A 14,777-nucleotide genomic window follows, 5' to 3' on the forward strand; every position below is an offset into this window, starting at 1 on the left:
TCAAATCATTTGTAAATATTACTCGTTTGTTAAATGTGTTGCATCATACAGGAAACATAACACACCCGTCTCTGTCTGAGTACAGTAGGCCAGAGTTTCTCAAGAGAAATAAAGCTTTGGTTAAGACACTCATTTAATTTTAGCATTGACTGATATTGGTCAATGTTGGTGGTGAATATTGAAGTGAATTTGGTGGATTGCCAGATAGAGGTATTAACACACAACCTTCTGGACTAGATAGAGGTATAAACACACAACCTTCTAGACCAGATAGAGGTATAAACACACAACCTTCTAGACCAGATAGAGGTATAAACACAACCTTCTAGACCAGATAGAGGTATAAACACACAACCTTCTGGACCAGATAGAGGTATAAACACACAACCTTCTAGACCAGATAGAGGTATAAACACACAACCTTCTAGACCAGATAGAGGTATAAACACACAACCTTCTAGACCAGATAGAGGTATAAACACACAACCTTCTAGACCAGATAGAGGTATAAACACACAACCTTCTGGACCAGATAGAGGTATAAACACACAACCTTCTGGACCAGATAGAGGTATAAACACAACCTTCTGGACCAGATAGAGGTATAAACACACAACCTTCTGGACCAGATAGAGGTGTAAACACACAACCTTCTAGACCAGATAGAGGTATAAACACACAACCTTCTAGACCAGATAGAGGTATAAACACACAACCTTCTAGACCAGATAGAGGTATAAACACACAACCTTCTAGACCAGATAGAGGTATAAACACACAACCTTCTAGACCAGATAGAGGTATAAACACACAACCTTCTAGACCAGATAGAGGTATAAACACACAACCTTCTGGACCAGATAGAGGTATAAACACACAACCTTCTGGACCAGATATAGGTATAAACACACAACCTTCTGGACTAGATAGAGGTATAAACACAACCTTCTCGACCAGACAGAGGTATAAACACACAACCGTTTATACCAGATAGAGGTATAAACACACAACCTTCTAGACCAGATACAGACCTTCTCCAGATCCTTCAGGTTTCGGGGCTGTCGCTGGGCAATACGGACTTTCAGCCCCCTCCAAAGATTTTCTATTGGGTTCAAGTCTGGAGACTGGCTAGGCCACTCCAGGACCTTGAGATGCTTCTTACGGAGCCACTCCTTAGTTGCCCTGGCTGTTTGTTTCGGGTCGTTGTCATGCTGGAAGACCCAGCCACGACCCATCTTCAATGCTCTTACTGAGGGAAGGAGGTTGTTGGCCAAGATCTCGCAATACATGGCCCCATCCATCCTCCCCTCAATACGGTGCAGTCGTCCTGTCCCCTTTGCAGAAAAGCATCCCCAAAGAATGATGTTTCCACCTCCATGCTTCACAGTTGGGATGGTGTTCTTGGGGTTGTACTCATCCCTCTTCTTCCTCCAAACACGGCGAGTGGAGTTTAGACCAAAAAGCTCTATTTTTGTCTCATCAGACCACATGACCTTCTCCCATTCCTCCTCTGGATCATCCAGATGGTCATTGACAAACTTCAGACGGGCCTGGACATGCGCTGGCTTGAGCAGGGGGACCTTGCGTGCACTGCAGGATTTTAATCCATGACGGCGTAGTGTGTTACTAATGGTTTTCTTTGAGACTGTGGTCCCAGCTCTCTTCAGGTCATTGACCAGGTCCTGCCGTGTAGTTCTGGGCTGATCCCTCACCTTCCTCATGATCATTGATGCCCCACGAGGTGAGATCTTGCATGGAGCCCCAGACCGAGGGTGATTGACCGTCATCTTGAACTTCTTCCATTTTCTAATAATTGCGCCAACAGTTGTTGCCTTCTCACCAAGCTGCTTGCCTATTGTCCTGTAGCCCATCCCAGCCTTGTGCAGGTCTACAATTTTATCCCTGATGTCCTTACACAGCTCTCTGGTCTTGGCCATTATGGAGAGGTTGGAGTCTGTTTGAGTGTGTGGACAGGTGCAGTTAATACAGGTAATGAGTGGAGAATAGGAGGGCTTCTTAAAGAAAAACTAACAGGTCTGTGAGAGCCGGAATTCTTACTGGTTGGTAGGTGATCAAATACTTATGTCATGCAATAAAATGCAAATTAATTACTTAAAAATTATACAGTGTGATTTTCTGGATTTTTGTTTTAGATTCCGTCTCTCGCAGTTGAAGTGTACCTATGATAAAAATTACAGACCTCTACATGCTTTGTAAGTAGGAAAACCTGCAAAATCGGCAGTGTATCAAATACTTGTTCTCCCCACTGTATGCGAGAATGCTATTCATTGACTACAGCTCAGCGTTCAACACCATAGTGCCCTCAAAGCTCATCACTAAGCTAAGGACCCTGTTACTAAACACCGCCCTCTGCAACTGGATGCTGGACTTCCTGACGGGCCGCCCACGGGTGGTAAGGGTAGGTAACAACACATCCGCCCCACTGATCATCAATATGGGGGCCCCTCAGGGGTGCGTGCTCAGTCGCCTCCTGTACTCCTTGTTCACTCATGACTGCACGGCCAGGTACGACTCCAACACCATCATTAAGTTTGCCGATGACACAACAGTGGTAGGCCTGATCACCGACAATGACGAGACAGCCTATAGGGAGCAGGTCAGAGACCTGACCGTGTGGTGCAAGGACAACAACCTTTCCCTCAACGTGATCAAGACAAAGACGATGATTGTGGACTACAGGAAAAGGAGGACCGAGAACGCCTCCATTCTCATCGACGGGGCTGCAGTGGAGCAGGTTGAGAGCTTCAAGTTCCTTGGCGTCCACATCACCAACAAACTAACATGGTCCCAGCACACCAAGACAGTCGTGAAGAGAGCACGACAAAACCTATTCCCCCTCAGGAGATTTGGCATGGGTCCTCAGATCCTCAAAAGGTTTTACAGCTGCACCATCGAGAGCATCCTGACCGGTTGCATCACTGCCTGGTATGGCAACTGCTCGGCCTCTGACCCCACGGCACTACAGAGGGTAGTGTGTACGGCCCAGTACATCACCGGGGCCAAGCTTCCTGCCATCCAGAACCTCTATACCAGTCGGTGTCAGAGGAAGGCCCTAAAAATGGTCAAAGACTCCAGGCACCCTAGTCAGACTGTTCTCTCTGCTACCGCACGGCAAGCGGTACCGGAGCGCCAAGTCTAGATCCAAGAGGCTTCTAAACAGCTTCTACCCCAAGCCATAAGACTCCTGTACATCAAATCAAATGGCTACCGAGACTATTTGCATTGCTGCTCTCTGTTATTATCATGCATAGTCACTTTAATAACTCTACCTACATGTACATATTACCTTGATTACAGTTGAAGTCGGAAGTCATAAAAACTCGTTTTCAACCACTCCACAAACTTCTTGTTAACAAACTACAGTTTTGGTAAGTCGGTTAGGACATCTACTTTGTGCATGTCACAAGTAATTTTTCCAACAATTGTTAACAGACAGATTATTTCACTCATAATTCAATGTATCACAATTCCAGTGGGTCAGAAGTTTACATACACTTAGTTGACTGTGCCTTTAAACAGCTTAGAAAATTCCAGAAAATGATGTCATGGCTTTAGAAGCTTCTGATAGGCTAATTGACAATATTTGAGTCAATTGGAGGTGTACCTGTGGATGCATTTCAAGGCCTACCTTCAAACTCAGTGCCTCTGCTTGACATCATGGGAAAATCAAAGGAAATCAGCCAAGACCTCAGAAAAAAATTGTAGACCTCCACAAGTCTGGTTCATCCTTGAGAGCAATTTCCAAATGCCTGAAGGTACCACGTTCACCTGTACAAACAATAGTATGCAAGCTATTGGAGTGGCCATCACAAAGCCCTGACCGCAATCCCACAGAAAATGTGTGGGCAAAATTGAAAAAGCGTGTGCGAGCAAGGAGGCCTACAAACCTGACTCAGTTACACCAGCTCTGTCAGGAGGAATGGGCCAAAATTCCCCCAATTTATTGTGGCAAGCTTGTGGAAGGCTACACGAAACGTTTGACCCAAGTTAAACAATTTAAAGGCAATGCTACCAAATACTAATTGAGTGTATGTAAACTTCTGACCCACAGGGAATGTGATGAAAGAAAGAAATGCTGAAATAAATAATTCTCTCTACTATTATTCTGACATTTCACATTCTTAAAATAAAGTGTTGATCCTAACTGACCTAAGACAGTGTCACGTTCGTCTTATGAATCGGACCAAGGTGCAGCGTGGTATGCGTACATTCTTCTTTATTAAAGAAAGAACACTGAACAAACTAACAACACGACCGAAATGTGAAGCTATATGAAATACTGTAGACAGGCAACTAAACATAGAATAAGAACCCACAAACACCAAATGGGGAAATGGCTACCTAAATATGATCCCCAATCAGAGACAACGATAAACAGCTGCCTCTGATTGGGAACCATATCAGGCCACCATAAACATACAAATACCTAGACCTACAAAACCCTAGATATACAAAACCCCTAGACATACAAAACCGCTAGACAATACAAAACCCCTAGACAATACAAAACCCCTAGACAATACAAAACCCCTAGACAATACAAAAACCCTAGACAATACAAAAACCCTAGACAATACAAAAACCCTAGACAATACAAAACCCCTAGACAATACAAAACACCTAGACAATACAAAAACCCTAGACAATACAAAACCCCTAGACAATACAAAAAACTAGCGTAATCCACCCTAGTCACACCCTGACCTAACCAAAATATAAAGAAAACATAGATATCTCAGGTCAGGGCGTGACAGACAGGGAATTTTTACTAGGATTAAATGTCAGGAATTGTGAAAAACTGAGTGTAAATGTATTTGGCTAAGGTGTATGTAAACTTCCGACTTCAACTGTACGTATTGTTCGTTACTGTCTCTGCCTGGCTAGCTTGCCCAGGCAAACATTAAATTGCAGGGGCACCATGTGTTCCGTTCTAAGGTAATGTTTGCTGACGATGCATTTTTTTGGTAAGCTAGGTAGGTAATATGTCACATAGCTATTTCGGGTTAATATAAAACTTACACAAAAATGACAAAGTTTAGAAACAGCGCTTAGGCGACTAAATGCACTGTTTACTTCATAGCTTGTAGTATGCCCACCACTAGCTAACTATACAGACATCACGGCCGTTAACTAGCTAGCTTATCAACGTGCAAATATAATATTCTCTGGCAATGTAGCTAGCTAAAGGCTTTTCGTACTTGAAGAATATTATCTAACGTTTCCACAAATATTTTGTGTAGAAAACATGTGTAGCGAGATCCAAACTACATTCCAAGTTCTAATTTGGTCCTTTACCTGCCAGATGGCCATTCCAGTGGAGAAATATCAAGACAACGTCCGTTGAAATGTTACAAACACAATTGACATACAGAACTAGATTTAGCGTGTCAGTCCAACACAATAATGATACTTTGAATATCATATGAATATCAAGAAAAGGGAAACCAGTGAAGAACAAACATCATTGTAAATACAACTTATATTTATGTTTATTTATTTTCCCTGTTGTACTTTAACTATTTGCACATCATTACAACACTGTATATAGACCTAATATGACATTTGAAATGTCTTTTTTCTTTTGGAACTTTGTGAGTGTAATGTTTACTGTTCATTTGAATAGTTTATTTCACTTTTGTTTATTATCTATTTCACTTGTTTTGGCAATGTAAACATATGTTTCCCATGCCCTTTGAATTGAAAAAGAGAGATAGAGAGGGTTTGACCGCAAAAAGGGTTTGGAGTTTGACCGCAACTTTTCTTTTACATACATACCGTGCCGAAATCCTGGACGGAGCCTTCACCGTGCGCTGCCACTTTAAGAGCGCATCCTCAGTCAGAAATGAGGACATAATTAACTCGGACATCCGTGTTACCGCTCTAGATGGTGATTGTTATCTTTTGGGAACGCACCAGTTGTTGATCGCATGGATTAGTAGCAACATTGTTGCGAAGCTTTGACATTCAAACCTTCAGACGGACAGACAGTGCGACTGCAAGCCTGAAGTCAACAGCTAAGACTCCTCTCTCTCCCTCTCTCTCTCTCTCTCAATTCAATTCAATTCAAGGGGCTTTATTGGCATGGGAAACATGTGTTAACATTGCCAAAGCAAGTGAACGCACCATTTTTTTGTAAATTCTTTCCGATGTGTCAAGTAGTTATCTTTTTGTTTTCTCATGATTTGGTTGGGTCTAATTGTGTTGCTTAGGGGGCTCTTCTCCAGGTTCATCTCTCTGTATATGATGGCTTTGTTATGGAAAGTTTTGGAATCGCTTCCTTTTAAGTGATTGTAGAATTTATCGTCTCTTTTCTGGATTTTGATAATTAGCGGGTATCGGCCTAATTCTTGGTTGGTGAGTGGACCCCAGACCTCACAACCATAAAGGGCAATGGGTTCTATGACTGATTCACATATTTTTAGCCAGATCCTAATTGGTATGTCGAACTTTGTTCCTTTTGATGTCATAGAAGGCCCTTCTCGCCTCGTCTCTCAGATCGTTCAGAGCTTTGTGGAAGTTACCTGTGGCGCTGATGTTCAGGCCGAGGAATGTATACTTTTTTTGTGTGATCTAGGGCAACGGTGTCTAGATGGAATTTGTATTTGTGGTCCTGGCAACTGGACCTTTTTTGGAACACTGTTATTTTTGTCTTAGTGAGATTTACTGTAAGGGCCCAGGTCTGACAGAATCTGTGCAGAAGATCTAGGTGCTGCTGTAGGCCCTCCAAATAGACATTTGACTTCAGATTCTAGTAGGGTGAGGCCAGGTGCTGCAGACTGTTCTAGTGCCCTCGCCAATTCATTGATATATTTGTTGAAGGTGGGGTTTACGCTGCCTCATTGTCTCACCCCCAGCCCTTTGGAAATGTATATATTTTTTGCCAATTTTAACATCACACTTGTTTGTGTACATGGATTTTATGTCGCTCTCTCTCTTCTTCCTGCAGTAAGTGTCCATGTGACCTGTCCCAAGTGTGAAGAGATCCAGAACACATCGGGGAACACTCCCATCCAGCTGTTAATAAATCATTGACAATAATCTGACAATTATTTTCATGTTATTACATCAAGGGGAGAACATTCAATAAAATTCACAAGTTGATTTAACACCTGTTTAATCCTCATTCTTGACAGATTTGTCCAAGCTTGTGACAGAAAAACAACTTTTCTTTCCATGCATTTATGGCAGTGTTTGTTGCCTGGTGAGGGGGAATCATTCAGACAAATGACATGTCCTCTAAAACTGGCTATAACTCCAGTTCTGTTAGTGATATTAAGATTCTAACACAGCGTGTTGTATACATTTATTTTTAGGAAAAGTCAAGGACGGAGGGAGCATGACAAAAAATGGCAGAGTAATAAATAAATACAATTCATGAGCAGCCACAATGGCTGCTTTAGTTGTTCTAGTGTTAATTCATTTGTAAATATTTCAAAAAACATTATTCCACTTCGATATTATGGGGTATCACATATGTAGGCCAGTGACAAAAAAAATCTATTTAATCCATTTTAAATTGAGTCTGTAACACAACTCAAAAGGCACCCGCACATCTGAGCTATCTGTGTTGCAGATGCATGGTAACAACTGGATAACATAAGAGAAAAAAGAAGAAACCCGCACATCTGGGCTATCTGTGTTGCAGATGCATGGTAACAACTGGATAACATAAGAGAAAAAAGAAGAAACCCGCACATCTGGGCTATCTGTGTTGCAGATGCATGGTAACAACTGGATAACATAAGAGGAAAAAGAAGAAACCCACACACTGCTTTTGCTTCAGCTTTATGTATCGGCCTGAAGGCCTTCGTCACCGGCGCTAAAGAACACTAATGTTCACCACCACATATACCTTGAACTCGCGCAAAGTGGGAGATGCTGTCGAGAAACACTGGCATGTTTTACTATGGGTCCCAGCTTTGCCGGCTGAATTTAAGAACCCACCACTTTTGTATATAGAAGAGGTCGCAATTTACGCACAAGTAGGCCCATGCCAACTGTCAGCCACAAAAGAAAATGAGCCAGGCTATTTTACACCCTGTTCCAAAAGGTAGCTATATGTAAGGGGATTAATACAGTTGTATTCCAGCCACTAGGGGGTACTCTGGTGAAGCTCATGGGAAATAAAGCAGTATAGTTTAAGTGAATTGGGGAGAGGAAGAATAAGGAACAAAAAAAGGGATTAAAACTGCTGTTATATGTGCTGACATGATTAAAAGTCAAGTAAACAGTACCTTTCGCATTGCGTTATTGACTGTACGCTTGTTTATTCCATGTGTAACTCTGTGTTGTTTGTGTCACACTGCTTTGCTTTATCTTGGCCAGGTCGCAGTTGTAAATGAGAACTTGTTCTCAACTAGCCTACCTGGTTAAATAAAGGTGAAATAACAAAATAAAATAAAAAGTAGTTTATATTATAAGCTCATAGAAAGGGTAACATACAGCACAGTGCAACAATGCGATGAAGTGTGAATATTTCTGCCATACACATACAGGAAAACAGTTCCAAATAAATGACATGTGCACCACCATGTGCACCACCTCCACCCATGTTATCTACATGATTAAATGTCCATGTGGGTTGTGTTATGTAGGTAAAACCTCTCATTCTCCTGTGATGGAACATTTTATGTTTGTGTTCTATTCATGTGCTTTTCTAATAACCAATTTCTGTGTTCATGCAAGTGACTGATTGAACAAATCCTCACTATCAGTATCTGCAATTTGGCAGTATGCCCAGACCCTGGGTTTGAGAAGGTAAGATATCAGTTTCAAGGTCTCAGTTTAGAGAAGAAGCCTTGTGAGGTATTGGTCAGTCACATGCATGACCGAGTATTGGTTGGTCACATGAATGAAGCAAACGTCAATAATAAGTTAATTATGAATGATGAATTAGCTAAATCATGCCAATATGACTTGTCTGCAGTATATAAAGAACTAACGAGACTGCCCCGGGGGAGCTCCTGATTGACATGTGTACTTGGTGCATTGAGTTGGTTGAAACCTCTCCAGCGAGCTGATGATAAAGAATTATTAATTTAAAATTGATTTAGGGTCCCTGTGTAGACTTTTCACGACACTCCCAAACAGAGAATTAGTGATCAGGAGAAACGACAGGGATTATCCACTTACTTGATAGGTCGATGTCCTCATTGTGGTTTTACAGACGTGTTTAATATGTTTTATGTAAACACTTTATTCGAATACTTATTCAATGCATATTGTTATATTTGGTAACATGTTTATTTTCCCTCGACTCCAACCCCATTCGACGCATTAAATGGACGTGGGTGGAGCAATGTCTACATAAGAGTGCAAATTAAAAACACTCAAAAGCTCTGGCAAAGGCCTTAAGGCCGATACCAGCAAGAGCAGTGTGCAGGTTTTTCTTTTCTCTCAGGCTGTAACAACAAAATGTAGAAAAAGTCCAGGGGTGTGAACACTCTCTGGAGGCACTGTACCTCCCAAAGATACAAAAGAGAATTTAGATCAGAAAACAATTAGGTAAGATACTAAAGTGAAAGAGTGGTGTGCAGCCTTCCTGGAACAAATCGGCAAAACAACACTCTGCTTGACAATACAGCTGCTTACAGCTGCCAGTGAAAAAACCAGGAAGTACTATGTCCATGTGGTCCATGAGTTTCTAGTAGATGGACCACATGGTTCAAGAGAAAATAGCCCAATTCAAAAAGTATCTAATCAACAATGACATCCTTTTCAATTACTTCTGCAACTCCAACTATTTACTTTCTTTTTCACAACTGCCACCAGTTTGACGCCAAAATATGGACATAAAAATACATATTGACAGTGTCAAATAAATAGGTGTAATAGAAACTATAAAGGATATTTCACGCTGAAACCGTCATTAAACTCAAATAATGGTATTCACTAAATTGATGGTTTATATTTAGGATATTTTACAGCTTTGTCATGATTTTTTAAAATCATCTCATTTAACAATTTCTACAAGGTCCAGAGATAAGACACATGATAATCTGAATTACCCAAAAGGGCCACTATAGGTCTTGTGATAGATTACATATAATCCTTGAAAGATATCAAAATTCTGGTAGTTTACTGGTAAATTTAGAAAGTTATCCGTAATACAATGCATTCGGAAAGTATTCAGACCCCTTTCCTTTTTTCCACATTTTGAAGGTTACAACCTTATTCTGAAATGTATCAAACAAACATTTCCTCAATCTACATGCAATACCCCATAATGACAATGCGAAAACAGGTTTAGATTTTTTGCTAATTTATTACAAATAAAAAACAGAAATACCTTATTTACATAAGTATTCACACCCTTTGCTCAGGTGTATCCTGTTTCTATAGATCATCCTTGAGATGTTTCTACAACTTGGAGTCCACCTGTGGTAAATTCAATTGATTGGACGTGATTTGGAAAGGCACACACCTGGCTTTATAAGATCCCATAGTTGACAGTGTATGTCAGAGCAAAAACCAAGCCATGATGTCAAAGGAATTGTCCGTAGAGCTCCGAGAGAAGATTGTGTCGAGGCACAGACCCAAGGAAGGCTACCGAAAAATTACTGCAGCATTGAAGGTCTCCAAGAACACAGTGGCCTCCATCATTCTTAAATGGAAGTTTGGAACCACCAAGACTCTTCCAAGAGCTGGCTGCCCGGCAAAACTGAGAAATCTGGGGAGCAGGGCCTTGGTCAGGGAGGTGACTAAGAAACCAATGGTCACTCTGACAGAGCTCCTCTGTGGAGATGGGAGAACATTCCAGAAGGACAACCATCTCTGCAGCACCCCACCAATCAGGCCTTTATGGTAGAGTGGCCAGACAGAAGCCACTCCTCAGTAAAAAAGCACATGACAGTCCGCTTGGAGTTTGCCAAAAGGCACCGAAAGGACTCTCAGACCATGAGAAACAAGATTCTCTGGTCTGATGAAACCAAGATTGAACTCTTTGGCATGAATGCCAAGCGTCACATCTGGAGGAAACCTGGCACCATCCCTACGGTGAAGCATGGTGGCAGCATCATGCTGTGGGGATGTTTTTCAGCGGCAGGGACTTGGGAGACTAGTCAGGATCGAGGGAAAGATGAATGGAGAAAAGTACAGAGATCCTTGATGAAAACCTGCTCCAGAGCGCTCAGGACCTCAGACTAGGTTGAAGGTTCACCTTCCAACAGGACAACGACCCTAAGCACATAGTCTAGACAATGCAGGAGTGGCTTTGGGACAAGTCTCTGAATGTCCTTGAGTGGCCCAGCCAGAGCCCGGACTTGAACCTGATCCAACATCTCTGGAGACCTGAAAATAGCTGTGCATCGACGCTCCCCATCCAACCTGACAGAGCTTTGGAGGATCTGCAGAGAAGAATGGGAGAAAGTCCCCAAATACAGGTGTCAAGCTTGTAGTGTCATACCCAAGAAGACTCGAGGCTGTAAACTCTGCCAAAGGTGTTTCAACAAAGTATTGAGTAAAGGGTCTGAATACTTATATAAATGAGATATTTCAGTTTCTTATTTTGTATACATTTGTATGAAAACTGTTTTTGCTTTGTCATTACGGAGTATTGTGTGTAGATTGAGGCGGGGGACGATTTAACCATTTTAGAATAATGTACTGTATAGCCTCCCTTTGCAAACCCTATCCTAGATCAGAACTCCTACGGAGATGCTTCATAAATACAGGCACTAGTCTATAATAACACATGGCATGGGAATGTAGCCTATTAGAAGTGTTTAGTAAAAAACGACTGCTGCTTTGCATTGGTTATTAACTTTTAGTACTCAACATACTACAACATCCACCACCATACTTTTAGTTCAATGCAACTGAGATCTTCTAGACTGAAGACAGACAACAATGGCAAGACACATTTCTACAAAAAGATGCCATTTATTCAGATTCATAATTCAAGAAAATAGTCTAAGTGTAACATTTATAATTCTTACAAGAAGAAAATACAGTACAAATCCTTTCCAGGAGAGGGAGAGTGAGAGAAAGAGTGGGGAGCAAGAGCGGGGACAGAGGGGACCAAGGGAGAGAGAGGGGAGCCGGTGAATATGGAGTCTCTGTTGGTTCTGCCTATCACCATCCAAAGCGAGACACCAGCTTCTCCTGATCATCCAGGTCTTTCTGCACCTTCTTCCTCATGTAGAATATGGGACAGTCCCGGCTGGATAGAGGGATAGACAGCAACATTTACTTATAAATAATAATATCATATATACAGTGGGGTCCTAAATTATTGACAACCTTGATAAAGATGAGCAAAAATGTATAAAATAAATAATTAAAATACTGTATGCTCCATAAAAATGGGGATTAATATTATTGTATGCTTATATCATTGCTTAGAGAAAGAGATTTTGATTAGGTAATACTTTTTTTTCTCCCGTTTACAATACCTCACCTTGCGAGGGTAAGGGTACTGAGCCTTTTTCTAAAATGTTTTATGAGTTGGAGAATCCAATATGAGGGATTTTAGACCATTCCTCCATACAGAATGCTTCCAGATCCTTGATATCCTTTGTCTGTGCATATGGACTGCCCTCCTCAATTCAAACAGCAGGTTTTCAAATGGGTTTGAAGTCAGGAGACTGAGATGGCCATTGCAAAATGTTGATTTAGTGGCCAATAAAAATGTATTTGTGGATTTTGATCTGTGAATGGGGTTATGGTCTTGCTGGAAGATCCACTTGTGGCCAAGTTTCAGCCTCCTGGCAGAGGCAACCAGGTTTTTGCCAAAAATATCCTGGTACTTGGTGAAGTACATTATCCCACTGGCCTTAACAAGGGGCCCCAGGAACAGTGGAAGCAAAATAGCCCCATAACATCAAAGATTCATGAAAATAGAGCTCTCTGGCCACGCACACCAGGGGTGGGTTTGACGTCGAAATGAGAATGCATCAGCAGAACAGAACCCCATACCTACTGTAAAATATGGTGGTGGATCTTTGATGTTATGGGACTATTTCTGCTATTTTCACAGGAGATATGCTCCCAGAAACGTAATACAACCAATATAGTGTGCAACTTTCTTTTTATACAGTTTACCGTCCGTCAGAACCTACAAAAAGGTTTGGGTGTGCCTCAGCCCATGCTTTTTAAGGGACTGCTGCTCTGACAGTTGGTTACTGGAGGGTTGAACTGTGTTACAGGGGTTGAAAGGGAGAAGGGCGATACCTAGTCAGTTGTACAACAATGCATTCAACTGAAATGTGTCTTCCGCATTTAACCCAACACCCCTCAATCAGAGAGGTGCGGGGGGGCTGCTTCAAGGTGTTTCACCTGTACTGCTCGTCCTAATATTTATATATTTCTTAATTCCATTCTTTTAGATGTGTGTATTGTTGTGAATTGTTAGATACTACTGCACTGTTGGAGCTAGGAACACAAGCATTTTGCTACACCCACAATTACATCTGCTAAACATGTGTATGTGACCAATAACATTTGATATTTAAGAGTGGTGATATTAACCACCTCACATTTTCTTTTAAACATTTTTCAATGTCTTGCCATAGACATTTTCATGTCTTGCCATAGACATTTTCATGTCTTGCCATAGACATTTTCATGTCTTGCCATAGACATTTTCATGTCTTGCCATAGATTTTCAAGCTGATTTCAATAAAAACTAGGCCACTCAGGAACATTCCATGTCGTCTTGGTAAGCAACTCCAGTGTGTATTTGGCTTTGTGTTTTATGGTATCGTCTTGCTGAAAGATGAATGTCTCACAGTGTCTGTTTGAAAGCAGACTACATCAGGGTTTCCACTAGGATTTTACCTGTGCTTATCTCGTCTTTGACGATGACAAGCATACCCATAACACGATGCAGCCCCCAACATGCTTGAAAATATGTAGAGTGGTACTCAGTGATGTGTTGTATTGGATTTGCCCCAAACATAACACGTTGTATTCAGGACATAAATTGTATTTCTTTGCTACATTTTTTGCAGTTTTACTTTAATGCCTTGCTTCAAACACGATGCATGTTTTGGAATATTTGTTTTATTCTGTGCAGGCTTCTTTTTAGTCTGTCATTTAGGTTAGTATTGTGGAGTAACTACAATGTTGTTGATCCATCCTCAGTCCTCTCTTATCACAGCCATTAAACTCTAACTGTTTTAAAAAGTCACCATTGGCCTCATGTTGAAATCCCTGAGCGGTTTCCTTCCTCTGGCAATTGACTTAGGACGGACGCCTGTATCTTTGCAGTGACTGGGTGTATTGATACACCATCCTAAGTGTAATTAATAACTTCACCATGCTCAAAGGGATATTCAATGTCTGCTTTTTTTATTAGTTCAGAGTGGATCTGTGTGTAACAGATATGTTGATGTGTATTTCAGAGTGGGTCTGTATGTAACAGATATGTTGATGTGTAGTTCAGAGCGGGTCTGTGTGTAACAGATACAGTGGGGCAAAAAAGTATTTAGTCAGCCACCAATTGTGCAAGTTCTCCCACTTAAAAAGATGAGAGGCCTGTAATTTTCATCATAGGTACACTTCAACTATGACAGACAAAATGAGAAAAAGAAATCCAGAAAATCACATTGTAGGATTTTTTATGAATTTATTTGCAAATTATGGTGGAAAATAAGTATTTGGTCAATAACAAAAGTTTATCTCAATACTTTGTTATATACCCTTTGTTGGCAACGACAGAGGTCAAACGTTTTCTGTAAGTCTTCACAAGGTTTTCACACACTGTTGCTGGTATTTTGGCCCATTCCTCCATGCAGATCTCCTCTAGAGCAGTGATG

At 41.2% G+C, this 14,777-nt stretch overlaps 1 protein-coding gene across 1 annotated transcript in view; it reads right to left on the minus strand.

Moving 5' to 3' along the window:
• Nucleotides 1–11,900: 11,900 nt before the first annotated feature.
• pold1 (polymerase (DNA directed), delta 1, catalytic subunit) overlaps nucleotides 11,901–14,777 on the minus strand; it is a 48,000-nt gene continuing 45,123 nt past the window's right edge. The window contains exon 27 of the mRNA XM_038988332.1: nucleotides 11,901–12,181. Within this exon, the coding sequence (XP_038844260.1) occupies nucleotides 12,094–12,181 (88 nt within the window). The 3' untranslated portion in view covers nucleotides 11,901–12,093. The remainder of the gene's footprint in view (nucleotides 12,182–14,777) is intronic.

Source organism: Salvelinus namaycush, chromosome 3, assembly GCF_016432855.1.
Source record: "Salvelinus namaycush isolate Seneca chromosome 3, SaNama_1.0, whole genome shotgun sequence".
Classification (NCBI taxonomy): domain Eukaryota; kingdom Metazoa; phylum Chordata; class Actinopteri; order Salmoniformes; family Salmonidae; genus Salvelinus; species Salvelinus namaycush.